This window comes from Coturnix japonica, chromosome 17, assembly GCF_054131305.1.
Source record: "Coturnix japonica strain WE chromosome 17, WE-NBRP24, whole genome shotgun sequence".
Taxonomy (NCBI): Eukaryota; Metazoa; Chordata; class Aves; order Galliformes; family Phasianidae; genus Coturnix; species Coturnix japonica.
The window spans coordinates 15954679-15977162 of NC_140679.1; the positions used below are offsets into that span (position 1 = coordinate 15954679).

Genomic DNA, 22484 nt, shown 5'->3' on the forward strand with positions numbered 1-22484 from the left:
CCGGGATCCCTTTCAATCTCCATCCCTGAGCATAACAACACACACCCATTTGCAGCCCTTTGGTTCTGGATGTCCTCCGTTGTTTGAATACAAGACTTTCCTGTTACAAAAATGCTGCTATTGAATAAAGGAATCCATCCTACTCTACAGACTACAAGTATTTCCCATTCAGGTGGCGCCTTTGCGGTGTATGGGGATGGTAGCGGGCTCCCATTGCTTATGGGTGTGAGGGCGGTCAGACGTCGGGAGCTGCTGGGCTGTGGCTGCAGTCGGTGCGTTGCCCCTTTAATTGTGTCCCCAGCCCTCGGGCGTCCGTGTCCAACGCCCACGTCAGCAAATACCTTTTGTTTCTCTCCCGCTCGGGCTTCCAGGGCTCGGGGCTGCGGGAACGGGGCGCTGAGCGTGGCCCGAGCGGAGCCGGGGACCCCGCACCCTCCGCCCGCGCCTCCATCGCGACCGAGCGAGCGGCAGCCGCCCGCGGAACCCGGCGGTGAGTGGCGGCCGGGGCGGAGGGAGCCCGTGTGCGGGGCTGCGGGCGGGACGGCGCCGGGAGCCGCAGCCCCGCGGTCCGGCCGTGCCGCCGTTCGCCGCCGGGAGCCGGGCGGGCCGCGGAGCCCCGGCAGCGCCAACGGGCGCCATTGGCGGCCAGAAACCGGGCGAGAAGGAGAGAAACCGGGCGCGGCAACAAAGGGCGGCGGGGAGCGGAGAGCGGGGGGGGAAGTGGGACTGAGCCGGGATGGCGCTGAGATGGTGGAGCCTCAGAGCTGCGTTAGCTGTGATAACATGCAGAGATTGCGGGTCTCTAAATACAGGGCTCGACTCTTAGAAGAGGATGCAGCACCATTCGAGTCGCTTTCCATCATCACAGCCGTTTGTTTCTTGCTGTAGAGTCGCTCCCCGTCGTTCCCCTGTTGGGATGGAGATTTCGTCCCACCAGTTTCACCTCCTGGAGCAGCTGAACGAGCAGCGGAAGCAGGAGCTGTTCTGTGACTGCAGCATCGTGGTGGAGGGGCGGCTGTTCAGGGCGCACCGCAATGTGCTGTTTGCCAGCAGCGGGTACTTCAAGATGCTGCTCTCGCAGAGCTCCAAGGACACGAGCCAACCCACCGTGGCCACGTTCGAGGTGTTCTCCCCAGAGACCTTCATGGTCATCCTGGACTTTGTGTACTCGGGAATATTGCCCTTAACGGGGCAGAACGTGATCGAGGTGATGTCTGCAGCCAGTTACCTGCAGATGACGGACATTCTTAACGTCTGCAAGACATTCATTAAGTCGTCTCTGGATATTAATGAGAAGGAGAAGGATCATTACCTGAGCCTGTCGGCCAAAAGCACAGCCGGCGAGCCTGCTCACACAGCGCTGTATCGCTCAAGGAGGAAAGCAAAGAGCAACCCAAGGCGCTCGTACTGCCTTTCAGATGGAAAGGCCAATGTGGTGAGCGAGAATTCCTGGAGCGGTTACAGCACTTGTCTGTCCTCACAGGGGATCCTCCAGCGGGCAGAAACACAGCTCTCAAAGCAGGGCAGAAAGCAGCAGGGCTCGGCCAGGAAGCGCCGAAAGCACTTAGGGCTGTCCCAGCCACGGGAGTTTGTGCAGTGCAAAGCAAACAAAGCTGAGCGGGATGAGGGTTGTGATGCATCAGACTGCAAGCACAGCTCTCGAGATAAGGAGGAGGCTGAATGTGATGCTGAGAATGATGTTGGTCACGGTGCTGATGGCTGTAATGACGAACCAGAAGGGACACCCAAGAGGTGGCCTGTTGCTCCACTGGAAGAACTGTCACAAACTTCTGAGTTCATGGAACTAAAGGCAGAAGAACTGTACAGCTCAGTGCCCACAGTTTTAGGTGTAATGAGTAGTTGGAACGAAGGTAAAAAGTACATTTGATTTTTGCACAGTTTGTTGTTATTTAGAGGAAGTGAGATGGGAGAATTTCCTAAGGCTCTCCATGATGTCCTGTCTGTTGTTCCCTCGATCTGTTCTGTTGTAGTGCCTAACAGAACATGAGGCTGTAAAGCCAGAATGAGGCATGAGGATTAGAATCAGACCCAGGTGCTGTGTGAGCTTAAAATAAGAGCTGCCTGGTGATTTGGTTCCAAATGGAGCTGAATGGAGCCTGAGGAGCTGAGCTGAGGGACGGAATCTCGTGTAGTTTCTCTGCTCTCGTGTCATTGGAGCAATACTGCATTTCCCACAAGGTCCAAACCAGAACTTGGAGATGTTTTATGTATTCTACCAAACTGTCTCAGCTCCAGATGGTTTACAGATGTATTCTTATGCATGTTATATTGGAAACTAACTTGATATGCCTATAGCTTGTTATAACAGGACAAGATTAAGATGATATGCATCCTGATATACCACAGGCCGCTGTTGTTTGACCATGACCTGTGCTCCCATCACAGACCTACCTCGCATGCGGTTCAAGTGCCCGTTCTGCACACACACAGTGAAGCGCCGCGCAGACCTGAAGCGCCACCTGCGGTGTCACACTGGAGAGAGGCCGTATCCATGTGAGGCGTGTGGGAAGAGGTTCACCCGGCTGGAGCATCTGCGGAACCACTTCCAGACGGTACAACAGCACGGGGGGCTGGGGGAAAAGCACGAGGGTCTGTTAGTGCTGCTCAGCTATTGCTGGAACCAGCACAACTTCACTCACTGAAGTTGGCAGAGTTTTTACTTTCGCTTCTTAGAGCGACTCAGTGACGTGTTTGTTTTTGACCGTAGTGTTATTGGGTGAACACTGACACTTGGAATTCTAAACCCCTTTAGATACACCAAGCTGGGAAGCTGGTCTGCAGGAAGTGCAAGCGCCAGGTGAGCGAGCAGACGGGCTGCGTTGTGCAGCAGGGAACGCGGCGCTACAGGCTGTGCCACAAGTGTGTGACTGAGACCAACCTGCAGGGCAGCCCCGCGGGGATGGATGCTGAGCAATGCCCTGACAGCTCCGTGGGAAGCAAACATTCCAGGTGGGCTCTGGAGGAGGATCAGAAGTCGGATGACGGCACAGCAGAGGAAGAGCCGTATAATTTAGTTGTCCGACGTGTTGCGGACGGCACTGCAGAGGAGACAGATGAAAAGGTGAAGCCAAACCTTAGGTAGATGATTTGTATATTTGTTACTGCTGTATTCAAGATTAAATTACTCGTGTTCTACCAGCTAACACTGGTTTATTAGCTTCATTAAGTGCTTATAAACATCTAGCAGTGTAACTACTTCAAATATCCAGAATTTACTCACTGTCTGGAGACTATTTAGAAGAATTGCTTTGCGTTTTGACCAAGTTTTACTCAGAGCTTCTGTTCATAATGAATATATAAATAAGCCTTTCCACAGGGAAGATTATAAGGCATACAGATTAAAAACAAACAAGAACAAACGGCTGTGGATAATTGCTTTGGAAAAGTCTTACAAAAGCAAGCATCTAAGGAGCATAAAAGCTTTTTGTTGACACTAATTAACACCTAGGAAGTTAAGAAACCCTCCGCTCTCATTGTACACATTCCCACCCAACTCTGAGGCCTTGTCCCTGGGGTGGCGCAGGGCCGGGCCTCCTCCTTCCCCACAGCACCACAATGGAGCACCAGGGGTCGTCCTGAGTGAAAATCCCACTTAATTCTGTACGTTCGGCAAATGAATCCATCTGCAGCCTTATTTACAGCAGGGTTTGCTCACCGTGGTGGAGAACAAAGCACGAATGCAGCTGATTAAACTCAAATGTCACCAGCAATAATTACACACACAGAAGTTCTACCAGTCAACGCTTTATTTCAACACTAAAACTTTCTAATTAAAAAACAAAACACAATGATTATATTTTATCCCTTTAAAACCCGATTTAAAGCACCTTTACATCAAAGCAGAGGTGAGGCAGCCATAGGTTTACCACAGGACACAGGAGCCTTTGGAAACGTATTTATAGTAAAGCAGCCCCACCTGGCGGCCTGGGGACGTTCTCAGAAGGGTGATGGTTAATATTATGTTTAATAATCAGTATAATTTAAAGATAGTATAATTTAAAGAGGATCAGCCCCATGTTGGTTCTGACCCCCCGCAGGCATTTCGGAAACTTCTGATTATGTGAAGGGGGATGTTGGCTCAAAATTTTTAAATTGTTGCATGAAATGATGTAGATGAACACTTCCCTGCTGCCCAACCAAAGGCAGCACTTTGGCAGCTTCATTGATTTCTCTATTTACTTCATTCATTGCCTTCAGAGCCAACCACCAGCATCTGAAGGACTTCCATCCCCTACAGCTCATCTCACATCCCCCCCCAGACCCAACCAGCTCTGTCCTGGCAGGCTGGTGTTGGTCTGGATCACCATCTTCACACCAAAGCACAGGATAACATTCCCCAGCACCCCCTTCACCTTATGATCTGAACTAATTCCTTAGTCACTTCCCAGGGCTCGAAGTTCTGAAGGGACTTTGCCAGCCACTGTGTTAAACTTGCTTTAAATATCAATGATGACAAAGACTTCTGGCTTCTCTTCTTCACAGATTTGCATGGCTGAGTAAGTGATGGCTTTGACCTCTGTGCCCTGGTGAGAAAAGACACAAAGGCACTGATTTTCTACACACCTTGTAGCACTCCATTGTGATACCTAATATTTACCACGTTCTACAAAGGGCAGTTTTTCTCCCCCATATGTTGTAAGTTTATTTGTTCCAAACATACTCTTTGGCCAAGCTAAATAGGACATACAAAACTCCCCACTTCCTTTATTTTATTGCTTCCTGAATGCTACAAATTCCCAACCTACTCTAAAACATAAGCAATATACAGACGTACCTGGGGGTGTTTTGGTAAAGAGAATTCTTCTCCCCACCTTTAAAGGCAAAAAGAAAAGGTTGTACTGTTAGCATCTAATCAAATGTTACAGCCTGTTTCACTGGTGAGCCTTGGACAGTTAGGCTCAAATTAAAACCTCAAAGGAAGGGCAGGAGCTCCTTTGTATAAAGTATTTGTGATCTTCGGCACCTCACGATATTTCACAGTGGTGACTTGAGGGCAGTTTTTGTCATCATGGAAGATATTAATTACTCGATGGGTCATTTAAACTCACCCTATTGATCTTATTTTGAATCGCATTCGGTCGATGGAAAGCACTTTCACCTCCTGCAGAGAAAACAAGTGGAAAAGCCTGTCACCAACATTTCTATCTTAGGGCACTAAATCTCATTAGCAAGAATATTCCACTGTTTATATGAAATCTAAACCCAGAGAACTGGAGCATTCTCAAAGACACGAACTACTCCTAATGACTGCACCTAATGACTGGCAGTCTTGGAAACAAAGCTGAGTGTTTGCTTCTCCGCTCTTTGTGTCTTATTCTCCTGTTTCAAAGTGATCTGCTGAGTCCCTTTTTCTTCCTAAAAGGACACTGCATTCAAAAGTGGCTTATCAGAGAAAAGGCTTGTCCTAAAATGGAAACAGAACAAAACACGGTACTTACCCTGGGTATAAAGAACTCATTAGCACTGAATTTATACAGCCACTCATCCAAGAAGTGGAAGAGAAGGGACAACATATCATGTCCTGTGTGGTTAAAGCAGAGAAGGTAATCAGCTGATGGTCCCAGCAAGAACACCCAGATGTTTAAGATATTTATGAGCTCCTGCATTACTATAAGATTCAGATCACTGATCCTTAGTTTAATTATAATTAACTACTACAAAACTACATCAGAAGACTCAGAGGATTTTGGTACATTCCACTAATAGGGTTCCCACAGCTCCACTATGAGAAGTCAGTGCAGTTTTTACCTTCTGCTTCTACTTCGACAGTGTCCAGAGGCTCCACAGTCCCTGTATCAGTCATGTACCCAAACATGGCCATGACGCACTGCTCAAAGGCTTCTTCCAAAGTGTCTCCCCATGCGTGCAGCCTAGAGAGACACGGGGTAACTCACTGCTCTGTAACCATAAAACCCCAATGTACTACGCAGGCGAGAAATACGAATGTAAGAACAAATGCAAAGGAGGTCATTGCACAGAAATGCTTGTCTGAGCTTACATGTATGGGGAGATTATGGAGATTTTTCTTCCTACAGGATGTGAGAAGTATTTCTTAGGAGAAAAAGGAAAATTCTTATTTCACCAGACAAGAGGAATGCCCTTTGTAATGTAAATGGGTGTCTATGACGGAGTGCTGCTGAGATGAAACGCGCTGTAAGGGCAGGAGTTGACTAGATTTCCAATAACAGAGGCTTAAGCACCACAAGAATAGTGCATCAGAAATACACTGTGTGGCCCCGTGCACCCCCAGCAGTGGGAGCAGCCCAGACTTACTGCACGTCAGCTGTGTGATCCAGATCTGGGGAGGGAAAGAAAAGAAAGGCACAGCATCAGCAAATAGAACTTCAAAAGAGGATTAGAAGTGTTGGATATCAATGTTATAACAATGACTTAAACTTGAGACATAAAACTGCGTGTCTATTTTCTAGTACCATAGAAACAACAGCACAGATGAAATCTTGGATTATTTCTGCTCAGCAGAAGCCCCCACACGTACAGCACTGTGTGTGGTTACCGTAATGCAACAGGCTCTGCAGGTTAACTGCAGTGAAAGCCTTTAACCAGGCTTAACATCCCAAGTGTGTGTCAAGTTTTACACAAACACCATTTACATTCCTTTAGAGGAACCAGAGAAATGCAAAATAAAGCCATAGTGTTAGAGACAGCCACCCTGGGACATAGAGCACAGTGTGCCCTGCAACTGCTGCAGCTGGAGGTTCATTGTGAGGCTGCTCAGAGCTCACACACATGAACTGCTCCTCAACAACTGTCACTAAAGCAAACAAATTCCAGTGAATATAAGAGAAAACCTTTGCCAATTATGGAAACAACGTTAATGGTTGTAATGTGTCACCGTGCTCCTGCTCCGTCCCTCCAACAGACACACACTCTGCTGTGCCCAAGGCAGCCCTTGTGCTGACAGCCACTTAGAAGGCACTTGGGGCAGAGAAGGAGCTGTGTGCAATAACAGCAATTGCAGTTATCTCCGCTCTATTATCCAACGCCAGATGCATCCCACAGCCTGAACACAGACACTGGCACAGTACGAAACCCCACAAGCACCTAAAGAGCTCCTCCCATTTCCCTCTTACACACACACACACACACACACAGTGTATCAGTGTCACTCACATTCGTACTTCTTGGTGAGCGGTGGGTACTTGGCCTTCACAGCCTTCTGCTCCTCCGTCAGGTTGTAGTCCCGCTCCTCGCCTGCCATCGCTGCGCTCACTTCCTGCTCACACTGAACATGGCCACTGCCACTGCAGGGTGTTGCTGGGCTGGACAGGAGAGCTGCTTCCAGCTGGGGCTCTCAGCAGCAGCCGATGGGGAGCAGCTGCACACAGGCTGTGCATGAAAACAAGATTAGAAGCACAGAGTTCAGTGCTGTGCTGCTCACACTGCCGGCACACAGCAGTGACACCCAGCACCGCACCGACAGCGAGCACTGACAGTGTGCAATGCACCAACAGTGTGCACTGAGAGCATGCACCAACAGTGTGCACTGACAGTGTGCAATGCACCAACAGTGTGCACCGAGAGCATGCACCAACAGTGTGCCCTTCAGCCTCTGCAGGGAGGAACCCTGATCCTTCCGTGTGAATCACCCTCCAGCAATAAAATACTGCATCTACGAGGACATAATTCTACCAGCTCTACAGTAAGTTACACGGGTAACTTTGGCTTTGGAGCTTCACTGCACAGGGTACACAGCCTGCTGTGTGTCATGGCACATGATGGGGCACAGCACATTGTTATGGGGCACAGCACGTCGTTATGGGGCACAGCACGTTGTGATGGGGCACAGCACGTTGTGATGGGGCACAGCATGTCGTTATGGGGCACAGCACATTATTATGGGGCACAGCACATTATTATGGGGCACAGCACATCGTTATGGAGCACTTCAATCCCACCCAGTGGATCCCACCAGTCGGTTCCACACCGACTCTCCCTCGCAAACACATCAGACCGGCTGCAGCGCCCCATTAACTTCAGGGTAATTATTTCCCGACATCCCACGTGAGTCCACCGTGGCTTTTCCCATAGGAGCAGCTCTCACTGCCGGCCATGGGACGATCCCACACGGGATCTCCGGGTTCTGTTCGCAGATCAGCACCGAGACCTGCGAGCTGGGAAACGCTCCTGGGAGGGAATAAGGCCGAAAGAGCACAGGGCTGAGTGTGAACGGAGCCACAAACCGGGAACGGGGCGGGTCACAGAGACCCATTAAGCGACCGGTAACCGGTAGGACAGAGCTCAGGGGCAGCTCGGGGCCGGCTCACGGTGCCATCCTGCAGACCCCCCCCCCCCCCCGCGCAGACCGCACTCACCGGGGCACTGTCCCTTTAAGAGCCGCCCACCCGCTCCGTCCGGAAATGGCTCCGCGGAAATGGCCGCCCTCACACGTGACCGCCGAGCGCGCTCTCCTGCCCCTCGTTCCCGCCCCTTGCCTCTCTCCGATTGGCGGAAGCCTCCCGGCGGCGGGCGGGGATTGGTCAGTGTTGGCGCGCGAAGGGGTGCGCGGCGCGGGAGCGGCAGGGAGCGGGGGCAGGAAACAATAGAGCCGCGTCCGGAGCGGAGCCAGCAGCGCCCGCCTCGCGCAGCGCAGCCTCATCCCGCCGCCCACAATGGCGGACAAGGAAGGTAAGGCCCGGCGGCGCGGCCTGGGCGCTGCGGCCTTCACTCGGCTCCGAGAGGCCTCAGGCCTCACTGCCCGCCCCCCCCGCCTCCATCGGCCGGCGCCGTGCGCAGTGATGGCGGGGGGGCTCCGGCAGGGGGCGCTGGGCCGTGCCCTGGGGCGGGGGGCGTCCCGTGCGGCCTGCGGGGCGCTGGGGGAAACAGCAGGGACCGGCCTGTTACAACGGGTTACAACGGGTCGCTACGTTGACACTGCGAGGGGCTGCGGGCGGGGGGGGCGGCGTGTCCCGCAGCAACGTTGGGTGATAAACAGCTGCGTGTGGTGGGGCCCGTTATTGAGTGAGGGCCCCGTTATTGAGTGCTCCATTATTGAGTGCCCCGTTATTGAGTGCCCACCCATCTCTGTGTGTGTTGTGCCTGTCCTGATAAACGCTAACATCCCGCATTGCTTTCATGAACCCTTCAGCAGCCTTTGATGACGCAGTGGAAGAACGTGTGATCAACGAGGAGTATAAGATATGGAAGAAGAACACACCCTTCTTATATGACTTGGTAATGACCCACGCTCTGGAGTGGCCCAGCCTGACTGCGCAGTGGCTCCCCGATGTGACGAGGTGAGGGTGCGTTCTGGATGTACTCCTTGCAGAAGTAAGGCTCCGTGTGACTCCTTGTCTCGTCTGCAAACCCCAGAGACACCTTTAATGTGGGGAAAGTGCTGCTTATCACCAAGAAAATGCTTCACGTCTTTGATTTTGATGCTTTTCTTCTTCCAGCTTCGTTCTCCTTTTTGAAATGCAAAGCCCTCCTCCCCACAGAGAACTAAATATAGTTTCACTTTAAGCACTCTTTCATCCTAATCTTCCACAACATTCTGCTTCCAAAGAGTGTATATGCATCTCCAACTGTGCGCTGGGGAGGCTGTTAGAGTCTCTTAAAGGAAGGCAGGGGAACTGCTGGAGGTATCTGGGGGTAGGTGCTGTTATGCTCCAAGAATTGTGATTTGAGATCTTGAGTTGGGAGGAGAGATTCTTCTGGAGGAAGAAATACAGTGTCAGAGCAGGAGAGCAATGGTAGTTTCTAAGGATGTTACAGGTGTCGGAAGCTGTTAGCAGTACATACCATATTCAGCTCAATGTTTGTGTAAACTCCATGTGTTTCTCACCTGAGTTTCTTCTCTCACAGGCCTGAGGGCAAGGATTTCAGCATTCACCGGTTGGTCCTGGGGACTCACACTTCAGATGAACAAAATCATCTCGTGATAGCGAGTGTGCAGCTGCCTAATGATGATGCACAGTTTGATGCCTCACACTACGATAGTGAGAAAGGAGGTAAGGGAGCAAAGATGTCAATCAGGTGGGGCTTAAACTCTGTTTTTCCTCCACTTCTTAATGGTTGAATCCATTTTTCTGCATGCTAAAAGTTCTTAACAATCTAATATTAGCTTTTCTTCTTGCCAGAAGCCTGGATTATGCAATCTGTATTGTGATCTTTGGGCTTCTTAGAGTTATTTGTAAGCAAGACAATGCTTACTTATGTTCTTTATTTTTTCTCCCACAGAGTTTGGAGGCTTTGGGTCTGTTAGCGGAAAAATTGAAATTGAAATCAAGATAAACCATGAGGGAGAAGTGAACAGAGCTCGTTACATGCCACAGAACCCATGCATCATTGCTACAAAGACTCCATCCAGCGATGTCCTCGTCTTCGATTACACCAAACATCCTTCTAAACCAGGTGGTTGGAGCTTTGTCACCTTCATGCTTCAGAGCTACAAAAATAACCACAACAGCCTTTTCTTAAGGTTGATGGGGTGCAAAAGAGGCTGAAAAGTTTTGTGGGTTGCATAGCGTGTAACTTTAATCCTTGATGTGCTGATAGTGATTCTAAGCATCGGAGTTCTTACACTGCCTTTTTACAGACCCTTCTGGAGAGTGTAACCCTGATCTGCGTCTTCGTGGACACCAGAAAGAAGGCTACGGGCTGTCGTGGAACCCAAACCTGAGTGGGCATTTGCTTAGTGCTTCTGATGATCACGTGAGTGCTTTTAAGTGTAGCTGGGGTGCGATCTGCACTTTGTGTCCCTTGACAAAGGTCAGGAATGTTTCTGTGTTTGAGGGGATGGAGGTGGGGGAGTGCAGAGAATTCCTGTCTAAAGATACAATTTTTATTCGTTTTGGTTTTCCCTTTTTTTTTTTAAAGACCATTTGCTTGTGGGATATAAGTGCTGTTCCAAAAGAAGGTAAAGTGGTGGATGCAAAGACCATCTTCACAGGGCATACAGCTGTAGTGGAAGATGTCTCCTGGCACCTGCTGCACGAATCTCTTTTTGGATCTGTTGCTGATGATCAGAAGCTCATGATGTAAGCGGGGTGCTTTCTTTAGAGGCTGAACATCTCAGTCCATTTTGCCTTCCCAGCTGCTCCCTGGTCTGCCCGTAAGGTGGGGTGTAAGCCTTCATTCCAGGTCTGTTCCTTCTGCTTACAGATGGGATACGCGGTCAAACAACACCTCCAAACCCAGCCATTCCGTGGATGCTCACACAGCTGAAGTCAACTGCCTTTCTTTCAATCCCTACAGTGAGTTTATCCTGGCTACAGGATCAGCTGATAAGGTAAATGTTTGTATTGAATTTGGAGTAGGAGTTGGTGTGTCATGTTGGTTACTTGAGGGGAAAAAACTATTTTCTTTCTTTGACAGACTGTCGCGTTATGGGACTTGAGGAACCTAAAGCTGAAGTTGCACTCCTTCGAGTCACATAAAGATGAAATATTTCAGGTATAACAAATTGTCTGCGTCTTCCCTGCACCTAAGCTTAGTTCTACTTAGCTGGTAAAGTGGAAGGCAGTCTGTTTCACTGTGTTTGTGAAGTGTACTTGTGCTTAAAAACCTCATTCCTGTCTCTCATCTGCTTATAATTTTCTGGTTTATTGTTGTGGAGCTTTCTGTGTGGGGGAGAATTCCAGCGCAGATAAGAGTGTCCAGAAAGCTGGGGCCGAAGGTAACAAGGGAATGGCTGAGAGCTTCATCCAGTGTTAGGGGTGAAATACTAGCAGTACACAGCACATGTGAATTATTCATGGCAGCAGATTTGAAGCAGCAAAGCACAGTGGAATGGCCGCAGTGTTTTCATCTTCCCAGCTTGGTCCTGCAGGAAGCCTTGAGGTGTCAGCCCCTAAAAAAGGGATTGCTGGACCATCCTGTGTCAAAAAAGAATAGCTGATTTTTGCTGGTGTAAATATAGAAAGTGAACATCACTGGTAGCATGTGCTTAGCAGATAGAATATTTCCATCTCCAGCTCATGCAGTAGTCAGAACAAAAATATGTGGAAGGGTTTTTTTTGTCGAAGGATTGCTTCGTAAAAGCTGGTTAATTCTAAATGCAGTCATGCTCAGAATCTTGAAATGTCAGGCTAATGTGAAGAATTGTCTTATTTTCTAATCCTGTGATCCTATTAAGTGGTCTGTTTTGGAGAGATTTATCTCCAGCAGTCATGGTAAATGAGAGCTTTGGGGCAGTTAAGCTTTAATTACAGCGATTTCTTTTCATGTGTAAGCCATACCTACCATTTCAGGCATCCAGAGTTTACATTTGTGCAGTTCTCTTGGAGGAGCCCTAATAATCTTCAGGGCTGTTTGTTCTCTGTGGTCTCTGTTAGAGGAGAGGCTGCACGTGAGCCATTTTTGGTGCTCAGATGCTTTGTTAGCACACGGGCTTACACAGAACTACTTGCATCCTTAGGATGTTGTTATTGGGAATGTTTCTGTTTCAAGGTGATAACGATTTGAGCTTTCATAAAGCTGTCACTTTATGTCGCTGTATGTTGCAAAGTGTGCTGTGTTACGGGCTCTTCAGACTAACTTCATTTCTAAATTCATTCCTGTCTGTAGGTTCAGTGGTCTCCCCACAATGAAACTATATTGGCCTCCAGTGGCACTGACCGCCGGCTGAACGTCTGGGACCTGAGGTAAATCCCAGATCAGTTGGGTTGTACCAGTGAAATAATGTTGATGAGTTGCATCACAAGCAGCAACAACCAAACCCACAATTATTATTACTGTTTTTTTAAAGTAAAATTGGAGAGGAGCAGTCCCCCGAGGATGCTGAGGATGGTCCCCCAGAGCTGTTGGTAAGAACTCTGAGCCTCATTAATTGTTTGGTCCAATTTACTCATCTCTGCAATGTGGATTTGAAAGTATTACTGCCCCTCCACCCTTCTTTTATTTCCTTCGCTCCTAGTTTATTCATGGCGGTCACACTGCAAAGATATCTGACTTCTCCTGGAATCCCAATGAGCCCTGGGTTATCTGTTCTGTATCAGAAGACAATATCATGCAAGTCTGGCAAATGGTAAGTTGGGAACTGCAGGAAGTGGTAGATAAGACACAGCATTGAACTGCCTGAACGTCAGCATTCCAGGTTTTATTTACAGGTCCCAGAAGGATTTGCTTTGTAGCACTGCCTAAATCTCGATTGGGCAGTGAAATGTGTTTTAGATTGGGTAGAAATTGGCTTACAAATCCTGAGGAGCTGTTTTGTGTTTCTCCAAGTAGTGGTGTGTGGAGTAGAAGGGACATTTTCCCATCTATGTTTGAATGAAAACTAGGTTAAATAAAAAAAGAAGACAAAACACCAGCCAACCAAACAGAAATCAGCTCATAAACAAGCAGCAAAACTCCATCCAGCCACCACCAGCCACAGCAACTGCAAACGTGAAGTTGAGGTTTCTCTTAGTTGCTGTCATACTGGGTGAGTTCTCTGTGTGTGACACAGATGTCCCCTGTGGCTGCATTGGGGCAGTGTGGTGGTGAATAGAAGAGTGCTGGTTTAATTTCCAGCTGCTGAAAGTTCTGGAGAACGATCCCTAACAGCTCAAATAACCTTTGAAAAGACCATGCTTCTAATTTTGGTTTATTTATGGTTTGGTTCACGGAGGCTTTGTCTTGGCAGCATATCTGTATAGTGCTTAGGACAAGTGATGCTGCGAAGTGAAGGATCTATTAAATGTATGCACAGTAGTCTCAATTAAAACAAGCCCTGCTGTGGTCGCTGCTTTAAGAAGTCGCATGCCCGTAAGCTGCAGTATCAGAGTACTTCTGGGTGTCCATCACTACTTCAAAGCAAGGCAGCCCGTGTTGAAAAGCCCCGGGGGTTTGGTGACAAACATCTGCAGATGAAAATCTACCATGACGTTTTGAAACGCTGTGGTGTCCTGTTAAACGTGATGGGAGGTGCTTCTACAGCTCCTGTGCTTTGACTTGCAGGCAGAGAACATATACAATGATGAAGACCCAGAAGGAAGCGTGGATCCCGAAGGCCAAGGATCTTAGATGACGATCCTTCCTGTTTCTAGTCCTTTTCCTTCTCTTCCCTCTCAGCCCTGATACTGACTTAACACTGGTTTTGAGACACACGTAGACTTTGTGTTCAGCCATCTTTCTGTAGAACCATCAGCGGTGCTTTTTACCCCAGGCAGTGCCCCCCGAACAAAGGGCTTCTAGTCCAGCTCAGCCAGTGCTGTGCTGCAGCTCCTCAGTCACATTTCCCACAGCAACCTCCTGTGTGCAGAGCCAGCCCAGTCCATTTTAGCTGCCTTCCTCATGCAGAGCAAACTGTTTTGTTGCTGTTTTTCTGTCTTTAGCTTGTTATGGCTGCGGGCTCCTGCCTAATTTAAACAGAAGTTAAATCAGAACTGCCAGAGAATTCTTGATGCAGTGGAGATGGTGCAGGGTTAATCCAGCTGTGGATCAGAAATGAGGGGGGAGGGTCTCGTCCTCTTCAGTACAGCTCAGAAGCTTCGGGCTTCCCTCAGTTAATATCTGCCTGTGCAGCTGTCTGCCTCCGCAGATACATAAAGCGACCTGCAGGTTCTGAGTTGTATTTTTTCCTATACTTCCTTTTGTCTTTACTGCTAACCCTGGGTTTTTCAGTTCTTCCCTTCCATCCCCTGCGTGGCAGTGCTTTGGGTACAGCAGCTATTCCTGCACTCACTCCCGTTCATGCATCTTGTTCTATTGTGTGTTTCTTGAGCTGTGTTTTCACACCTTTCTTTCTGTGAAATGGTTTTAAAAACTCTGGGGCCACAGCGTAGTGAAGGTGTCAGCATTTCCCAGCCACGCGCCACGGCTGGCACAGCCCAGTCACCTGCAGCACTGCACCAGCTGCCCATTCCTCATGTTCCTCATCACTAACTGTGTAAGTGCTTCAGATGGAATAAATTTTTTCTACGTATGTGATTTTGTGCCGGTGTTTTCCTTCTGCATTAGATGTTTCCATGAGGGTGAGCCATCGCCTTTGAGGAAGCAGAGAGGGGGAGGAGAAAGAGGAGTCTGTGCTGTGAGGGGTTGGGTGCTGCTGCATGCTTTGCTGTTGGATGCAGTGGGCTTGGTGCCTTCCTCCATCCTGGGTCTCCTCCATCCTGGGTCTGCCTCCAGCCCTCACAGAACAGCAGTGGCTGTTTGTTTGTTCTCTGTATTTTATTAAGCGTGAACGTTTGGGTGCCTCCCCAGCCCCCATTTGACACACAAGCTTATTTTTCTTTGACACACGGCTTTGAGAAATAAAAAGATCCTTCAACTGACCTTTATTTTCAGTGTGAGACTATAAAGTGGGAAACCTTTTATCCACAGGCTTCAGTTTCTGTGGCCGTGGGAGCGAATGGCAATACAGCAGGCACTGCAGGAAACACTTCTGGAGGCAAACAGCAGCATTCAGCCCCATCACGGTCCTTCCCAGGCAGGTTTATACGCTCTATCTGTGCAACGGGGCAAGAGAGCTTTTCCAAACACAGCACAGCACACACGTGTGGTTCTGCAGCCATGTCTGTTCAGCACAAGCTCCATTTTGTCTGCTCGTGTGTGGAAAAGCAGCTCAGTAGAAGAGCTGCAGCTGAGGAGCCGTCCCTGCAGGTTCCATCGCTCCCTTTGGTGAGCAGGAAATCTCAGCTCAACATTCCTGGTCTGGCTTCTCTTCTGGTTTGCAGAGGTGGCCGTAGATTTCTAAGCAGCCCCTGTATGGGTAGAAAGAGAATTTAGGAGAATTTCGGATACTAAATATGGGATGTGTGGAACAAACCGGTGAAAAAAAAACCTTTCTTTTTCCCAGTGTGAAGGAAAAGCAATTAGGTGCTGCTAAAATTGGCTCCGTGCGTGGCACTGAGCGCACACACTGCAGCCAGCCCTTGGCACGGACAGCAGCTCTGACAGCAGGGAACGTGATCGCAGCCATGGCAGGAGGAGGCTGTGATTGCGGGGCGCAGGAGGAGGCAGCTCTGAGCACAACTGTGCTCCACCCCCAGGTCCGAAAGTGAAACTCGAGGACCTGAGCTGACATTGAAGAAGCCTGAAGCGCTATTGCTTCCAGAGATGGCAATTTGTAGCTCTCTGGGTGTTGAGGCCACGGCTGCACTTGCGGGTCAACGTCAGCCCCTGCACCCCCTGCTTCACACAGACCCCACACAGCAGAGATGCTGCAGCGACTCTCAGTAATAAATATTGCACCAACGAGGTGTTGTACCAACACGGGATGGTCGGCTCTTCCCTGGGCTCCAGCATGGAGGGAAGAGCTGCACTTGTTGGGGTGGGGGAGTCTGAGTGGGGAAGGTGAGAATGGAACTCAATGGTAGCGTTAAAGCTGCAGAAAATATTTAGGAGCATGAAGTGCTGAGATGTGGGCTGATGTAGCAGCACAGTTTGGTGGGTAAAATAGTCCACAGACTCGTGGGTGTGCTCTGGGGCTTTAAATGTGGTAGAGAAGCCCCGAGTGGAAGCAGCAGCACAGAGCGAGGAGCAGAAGGTTGTTCCCTCAGATAAAAACATGCAGCAGAGCTTCTCCAACCGAGAGCCCAACTCCCCTCCGCTGTTCCTAAGGAAATAGTGTCTATTTGTTCAAGTAGCTGCTCCTGCCCCTTGGACAGCAGCCCCTGCTTCCACTCCGTGCACAACTTTCCATGACACAGCAGCATGGCAAAGCCTCTGCAGTTTCCACAGCTCTACCACTGCAGCCTGAGCCCGGGCAGGACGGCGTGCACAGAGCAGACACTGACTTGTAGATGGACAGCTCGTGGTGCAGGCTGCTCCGCAGCTCCTCCAGCTCCTGGTTCTTGCGCTGCTGGAGCTGCACGCTGTTCTTCAGCTCCTTCAGCCTGTCCTCCAGCTCCTCCACCTGCTCCTGGGGTGAAGACAGAACCCGGTTATGTGGGAAGCTTTGCCCTACTCAGCGTTGGTCTTAAGAAACCCCTGCAGAAAACCTCTGCTTCCCCACCAGGGCTGTGTGCAGTTGTGCTTCACCTTCCCTGCTGGTGGGTTTGTCCCTCACACTACTGGGTGTGTGTTTGAAAGGCTGTCAGCACTGTATGATCTAAAATACTTAAGTGGATCAACAAGGGAATGGAGAGGCATGAACAGCAGGCTCTGTGGGTCTGAGTGAGGTGGGCCCTGAGCCCCCTGAGCTGCACCGCAGCAGCCAGGGAGGGTCCCAGCCCCAGTGGTGCAGCACAGCAGTGCCTGCGGGGAGCTGGCTGAGGCAGAGCAGGGATGATGTTGGCTGTGGGCAGAGGCAGCGACAGCCGGGAATGCTGGAGATGGATGGTGGGGCTGCCCTGCCAAAAGGGCTCTTGTAGATATTGAATTGTGCTTTCTCCCGGCATGAGGTGCCATGGGGAGGCCTGGCACGGCCCCACGGCTCTGTTACAGCACCTGAGCTCTGCTTCGTCTGATGTGGAGCCGTGGGGCTGGCGCAGCACTGCACCTCCTCTCTGTCCCCGGGGTTCCTTGGTGCCTCTGCGTGTTGCTGGCTGGAGGCAGCAGCTGCTGCATGGAGCCCTTCCCAAAGCTCACTGTGCACAGTGGGCTGCACAGTGAGCATCCCGGCAGGGCGCAGCGCTGCTGAGTCACTGAGCTGCAGCCTTCGGGGCTCATCCGGAGGCACAGAGTAAATCCTCAGGGAGAAAAGTGCCTTAAACAGAACCCACAGGGTGATGTCACCTCCCCACTCTCCCTGCTCCACCTGGGCCCTATGGACCAGACCTCTGCCCCCCGTGTTGGCAGTACCTGCAGATAGGGATCACTGTGCACATACCCTGTACTGCCCGACCTCCTCATCGCGCTTCTGCTTGACCAGCACGATCTGCTCCTCCAGGCTCCTGTTCTGCAGCCGCAGCCGGCTCACCTCCCCCTGCAAGGGCCGCAGGGCCTCCTTCATGCCCTGCACCTCTCCCTGCAGCTCCTGCAGTGCCCGTGTCCCTGCCTCGCGCCTCTCCAGCAGCCGCAGCAGCTGTGGCTCATAGTGCTCCTCCAGGCCGCGGCGGCTCCGCGTCACCAAGCTCTCAAACTCAGTCGACAGCCGCCGGCTCTCCTGCAGGTACTGTGGGTCCTGGCGGCACGGCGGGGCCTCCAGGCGCTGCCTCAGGGCCTCCTTCTCCTTCTCACAGCTCTCCCGCAGGCGGCTCAGCTCTCCCGACAGCCGCCCAGCCTGGCTCTCCAGCTCATCCCGATACGCCGCGTGCTGCGAGAGGTCGTGGCGGCGGCTCTCCAGCTGGTACTGGCAGGCCACGCACTCCTTGGTCACCTTGAAGAGCTTCTGCTTGATCTGACGGATCTCGTCCCTCAGGTTGTCCCGCTCCAGCTCCACCTTGGCCAGCAGCCGGCAGGCGGCCTGGATCTCCTGGTGGGCATGGCGGATGTCCTGCAGCGCCGGCTCGCGCAGCTGCGTCAGCTCCTCGATCAGAGCGTCGCGCTCCTTCTCCAGCTGCTCCACCGCCTCGATGCACTCCTGGAAATACTCGCCCAGCTCCTCCAGGCTGAGGCACGGCCGCTCCGTGCCCTCTGTGGCCTGCGGGGTTCCTGCCCCCTCCGCATCCATGTCCTGTGGGACCCCTGACCCCGCTGCTCCCGGCGGGATTCCTGCCCCATCCGTGTCCATGGCCAATGGGATCCCTGCCCTGACTGCATCCAGCGGGATCTCTGCCCCATCCACGTGCAGTGGGATTCCTGCCCCATCCATATCCAGCAGGAGCCCTGCCACGGCGGCATCCATATCCAGCAGGATCCCTAATCCTTCTGCTTCCACATCCAGTGGGAGTCCTGCTCCATCAGCATCCAGAAGTGTCCCTGTTCCATCAGCATCCACATCCAGAGGGATCCCTACTTCATCTTCTACATCCAATGGGATTCCTGCCCCATCCACATCCAGTGGGATTCCTGTCCCACCAGCTTCCACATCCAGAAGGATCTGTTCATCTGTTTCTGAGTTCAGTGGGATTCCTGCTGCATCCACCTCCCGTAGTGTCTCTGTTCCAGCCGTCTCCTCACCCAGCAGTGCCCCTGCCATGGGGAGCTTCATGGCCGTGTCCCCAACACCTTCCTGCAGCTCCCCACAGGCAGCCATGGCAGGAGCAGCCCCCGGGCCTGGCACTGGGTCTGTTGGGCTGCGCGGAGCCCCGGGGTGCATGGCTGGGTCTGCTCCTGCTTCATCTGGCAGCGGTTCTGGAGGGGGCTCTGGTTCTGCCATCAGGTCCCTGTGAAGGAGAAGGGACACGTCAGCGGGCGGTGGGACAGGGTCCATCCCTCCCTGCCTGCCCTGAGGACACAGGCCAAAACGAAGGAGCAAAGCCATCCTAAAGTGACAGTGACAGAATGAGAGCAGCAACCACGTCCCTGTAATGGTGCACGGATCTGCAGGGATGGGAGCGTGGCAGCTCACACCACACGCCCGGTGAGCCATGGCCAGTGCAGCGCCCACTTCCCAGCTCTGTGGCATAACCTCACGGCACGGGAATGCGCTGCTGGGTGCAGCGGGCTCAGCGCTGCCTGCGGACGGAGCGCAGCACGGCAGAGCCCTCGGTCTCTGGCTTTGCCGTGTCATCCGAGCCGGGCGTTACTCCTGGGTGGGCACCGGGCGCTGCCGCTGCTCAGCGCTCCCATCACACGCTCCCGGGCGCTGTTGGAGGGCAGGGAGCAGCGCTCGGCCCTGGTGCCGCTGGGGGCTTCTCCTGCAGTGGGGGGCGGGGGGATGCTCTCACCTCCCGGCCCCGCGGGCTGAGCTCATGTCTCATCATCCCCTAAGGAATGAGTGCAGCCTGGCACCCAGCGGCCCCCGGCTCGCCCAGCGGCTTTACGGAAAGCGCTGATTTTCACCGGTCCTTTCTCTCCTAATAAGGCAGTTTTCTGCAGCGCTGACACATCGCAGCTCGGACCCAACCGCCAGAGCTGAGGAGTGCGGGGAAAGGTGGGGAGAGGGCTGTGCGAGCTTTGCCGTGCCCCCCCCCGCCTGTCTCTACCCCCCCCTCCCTCCCCTGCTGCCAGCATTGATTTATCAAACTTAGCGACCGCTCTGCGCCTACGGGTTGTGCTCCCCCTCCCCACCCCCCTCGGCCCCATTCTGTGTGCCCGCGATGCTCCCCGGGGGCTGAACCTCACCCCCCAACCCCTTGAGAGGCTCGTACCCCACCCCCCTGCCCCTCTCCCCCCACATCTCCCCAAGGGCCGGCTCGTACCTTGCTCTCCCGGATCCCGGTGCCCCCTGCACTGCGCTGCACATGGGCTTAGCATGGGGCGGGTGGGGGTTATTAATACACGGCGCTGGAAATCAGACTCCCCGGCAGCCGCTTCACCCGCTGCAGCGCCAGCTGCGGGTACTGCCGCCCTCCGCCCCGGGAAGAGGAGGAGGAGGAGGAGGAGGAGAAGGAGGAGGGCGGGGAGGGCCATGCCTGCATCCCTGGCAGTGAAACCTTCAGGCTGGCTGCAGCCCCGCAGCATCCCCTGTGCCCCCAGCCCACCGGGGGTCCATGAAGGACTGATTTGCTGAGGGTGCCCCTTCGTGCAGCCTCCAGTCCAGTCCTGCTGGATGCTGGGCAGGGCGTGGGCTGTGACGAGGACACCGGGGTCCCTGGGCTGGGTTGTGCACCTTGCAGTGGTGGCTGGAAGGGACACGGCGAGGACACAGAATGTGGCCATTATTTGGCGTGGCCTGATCCTGTGCATGGAGCACATGGATACCAGCACCCTGGTGGCTCTCTGTGTGACGGGGGCTGCCCCTACCAACACGATGGTACCCACAGAGCGCAGCCCCCACTTTGCTGCCCATATTTCCATACCCTTTTTCTGCTCTCCCTTTGGGCGTGGAATGGTGGCATCTCACCACTCCAGTGGTGCTGCCTGGGGTTGGGAGGTTCCATCTCTGCCCACCTACCTCCACTCCTCCAGCCCACAGCATCTTACCCCCCCCATGGGGCACTACTATCAGCATCCATTTACACCTGGAGTACATTCCACTCACACTGCAGCACTGCCGTGCATGCAGCAGCCCAGGGGCGCATTGTGGCTGCTGGGTTGCGGCCCTGGCAGCCCCCAGCTTGTGACTGGAGGAGGAGAAGGGCAGAAGCGACCGATTAAAGCAAAGTTTATGCATCAATTAAAGCAAAATTCCTCCTACCTCCACCCTGGCCGTGCCCGCTCAGGAAGTCGGCGCTCACAGCTCAGGAAGTTGCCAGCTTACGTGCCCCGAAACCGCCCAGCAACGCTCAGCTCTGCTTGCAACATCCCCAAATGGCACCTCGTCCCCACGTCCCCAACGCCGTCACCTTCAGCACTGCTTGGTTTAAAATAACTGCTCGTGTCCGTGGCCCGGCCTGCCAGCACGCAATGTGGGGGGAGCAGAGCTTTAAAAGGAAAGGGAAGATTTGGGTGCTTGCTCTTTTTTTTCTGACCCTGTTGCTTTTTTCAGCTCAGTGCACCTTTTTTTCCTTCCATGAAACTCCTCTCTTCGCAATGAGGCTTTTGACTCACCAGGGCAGGAATGCTGCCCATTCGGACAAGTTGTGCAGATAAAAAAGACATCTCCATCTGCATCTGCCAGGCAGAGGGACCCGCGGGTCAGGCGTGCAGCAAACCCTGCTGGGGTACCCGGGAGGCGCAGGGCTGCGCTCAGCTGTTCCTGGTAAGAGGATCAGCCCGGCTGTTTTGTGGACATAACCAGGCAACGGGCGGCTCGGGTGTCGGACCAGGCACGGCTCTATCCGTGCACGAGCTGCCTGGACTTTGCTCCAGCAAACAGGGAGAAGAGAAGGTGGGAGAGTATCTGCAAGGAAATGTTCCAGCTGCTGGAACACGGTGAGACTCAGTGCCTGCTGCGCTGTCCTGCTGCCGGCCAGAGGGCACCTGCTCTGCTCCTGCCTCAATTTCCCCATCTGAAAGCTGAGGTTCTGCCACTGCAGGGATGCTGCAGTGGGATGATGGCCGTGGCCACATTGTGGAGCTGGGTCTAACCCCATTCCCACTGCTGAAATGCTGCAGCTGCCTCAGACCTCAGAAATCCCAGATAAGGATGCTCAGGGTCTGCACAAGGTCACCGGCAGGACAGAGGAGGAGGGCGGTGTGGGCACAGACCCAGCTGGGGCAGAGATGAAAGCTGCAGCCCGAAGGCACCGTCCTCGCGGCTCTGCAGAGACCTTGGCAGCTCCATGGCAGCGGGGTCAGACCCTGCCCTGGGCTGCAGGCGCCAGCAGCTCCTGCTTATCTGGTGCCAGGACCGCTCTGCCCACAGTGAGGCACCAGGAAAGCACCGGTACCAGCACAGCTGCAGCAGGATGGGTGCTGGCCCAGCTGGGCATGTTGTGTCCGTCCCTTGTAGGGGCACAGAGCTGCAGCCCCCAACACTGCCAGCTCTGAACCTCACTGCTGCTGTGTTATCTCTTGGCACAACCCAGATACCAGCTTCAAACATCTGTGTCAAGGCTGCTCGGCCTGGTGGCACCATCCCTGGGATAGGATGGTCCCCTCTGCCCCAGCGATGCCCACTGTGGTGTGTGCACATATATGTGTGTTTCTGC

The 22484-nt window shown here is 52.8% G+C and overlaps 4 protein-coding genes across 10 annotated transcripts; 2 read left to right on the forward strand and 2 right to left on the reverse strand.

Moving 5' to 3' along the window:
* The first annotated feature begins 335 nt into the window (after window positions 1-335).
* Window positions 336-3380, forward strand: LOC116654341 (zinc finger and BTB domain-containing protein 8A-like). 4 transcript variants are annotated; one of them, XM_085518526.1, is made up of 5 exons: window positions 336-490; window positions 889-1871; window positions 2407-2573; window positions 2774-2818; window positions 2906-3380. In XM_085518526.1, the coding sequence occupies exons 2-5, from the start codon at window positions 917-919 to the stop codon at window positions 3101-3103; spliced, it is 1365 nt and encodes a 454-aa protein (XP_085374652.1). In that variant the 5' UTR covers window positions 336-490; window positions 889-916; the 3' UTR covers window positions 3104-3380. The 4 variants fall into 4 exon arrangements, with proteins under 4 accessions (XP_085374652.1, XP_032304825.1, XP_032304826.1 ...); XM_032448934.2 differs by having other exon boundaries at window positions 813-1871; window positions 2774-3380; XM_032448935.2 differs by having other exon boundaries at window positions 2774-3380.
* TSLIG1 (tRNA splicing ligase complex subunit 1) lies at window positions 2921-8412 on the reverse strand. Of its 2 annotated transcripts, XR_014935342.1 has the most exons (9): window positions 8355-8412; window positions 7153-7368; window positions 6295-6319; window positions 5770-5891; window positions 5460-5542; window positions 5070-5122; window positions 4796-4832; window positions 4374-4544; window positions 2921-3059 (listed from the first exon to the last, which is right to left on the reverse strand). XR_014935342.1 is itself a non-coding variant. In XM_015883315.3 (8 exons), the coding sequence occupies exons 2-8, from the start codon at window positions 7238-7240 to the stop codon at window positions 4458-4460; spliced, it is 495 nt and encodes a 164-aa protein (XP_015738801.1). In that variant the 5' UTR covers window positions 7241-7368; window positions 8355-8412; the 3' UTR covers window positions 3750-4457. The 2 variants fall into 2 exon arrangements, 1 of the variants encoding a protein (XP_015738801.1); XM_015883315.3 differs by lacking the exon at window positions 2921-3059 and having other exon boundaries at window positions 3750-4544.
* Window positions 8413-8527: 115 nt separating this feature from the next.
* RBBP4 (RB binding protein 4, chromatin remodeling factor) lies at window positions 8528-14887 on the forward strand. Its single transcript, XM_015883302.3, has 12 exons — window positions 8528-8667; window positions 9128-9275; window positions 9844-9989; window positions 10219-10392; window positions 10577-10692; window positions 10858-11018; window positions 11143-11269; window positions 11356-11433; window positions 12547-12623; window positions 12728-12785; window positions 12896-13006; window positions 13921-14887. Exons 1-12 carry the CDS (start codon window positions 8652-8654, stop codon window positions 13984-13986), a joined length of 1278 nt encoding a protein of 425 aa, XP_015738788.1. The 5' UTR covers window positions 8528-8651; the 3' UTR covers window positions 13987-14887.
* A 320-nt stretch (window positions 14888-15207) lies between these two features.
* On the reverse strand, window positions 15208-21502 carry SYNC (syncoilin, intermediate filament protein). Of its 3 annotated transcripts, none has more exons than XM_015883297.3 (4): window positions 21089-21502; window positions 17735-19172; window positions 16701-16825; window positions 15208-15665 (listed from the first exon to the last, which is right to left on the reverse strand). In XM_015883297.3, exons 2-4 carry the CDS (start codon window positions 19163-19165, stop codon window positions 15602-15604), a joined length of 1620 nt encoding a protein of 539 aa, XP_015738783.1. In that variant the 5' UTR covers window positions 19166-19172; window positions 21089-21502; the 3' UTR covers window positions 15208-15601. The 3 variants fall into 3 exon arrangements, with proteins under 3 accessions (XP_015738783.1, XP_015738781.1, XP_085374649.1); XM_015883295.3 differs by lacking the exon at window positions 21089-21502 and adding an exon at window positions 20151-20509; XM_085518523.1 differs by lacking the exon at window positions 21089-21502 and adding an exon at window positions 19677-19821.
* Between the last annotated feature and the right edge of the window lie 982 nt (window positions 21503-22484).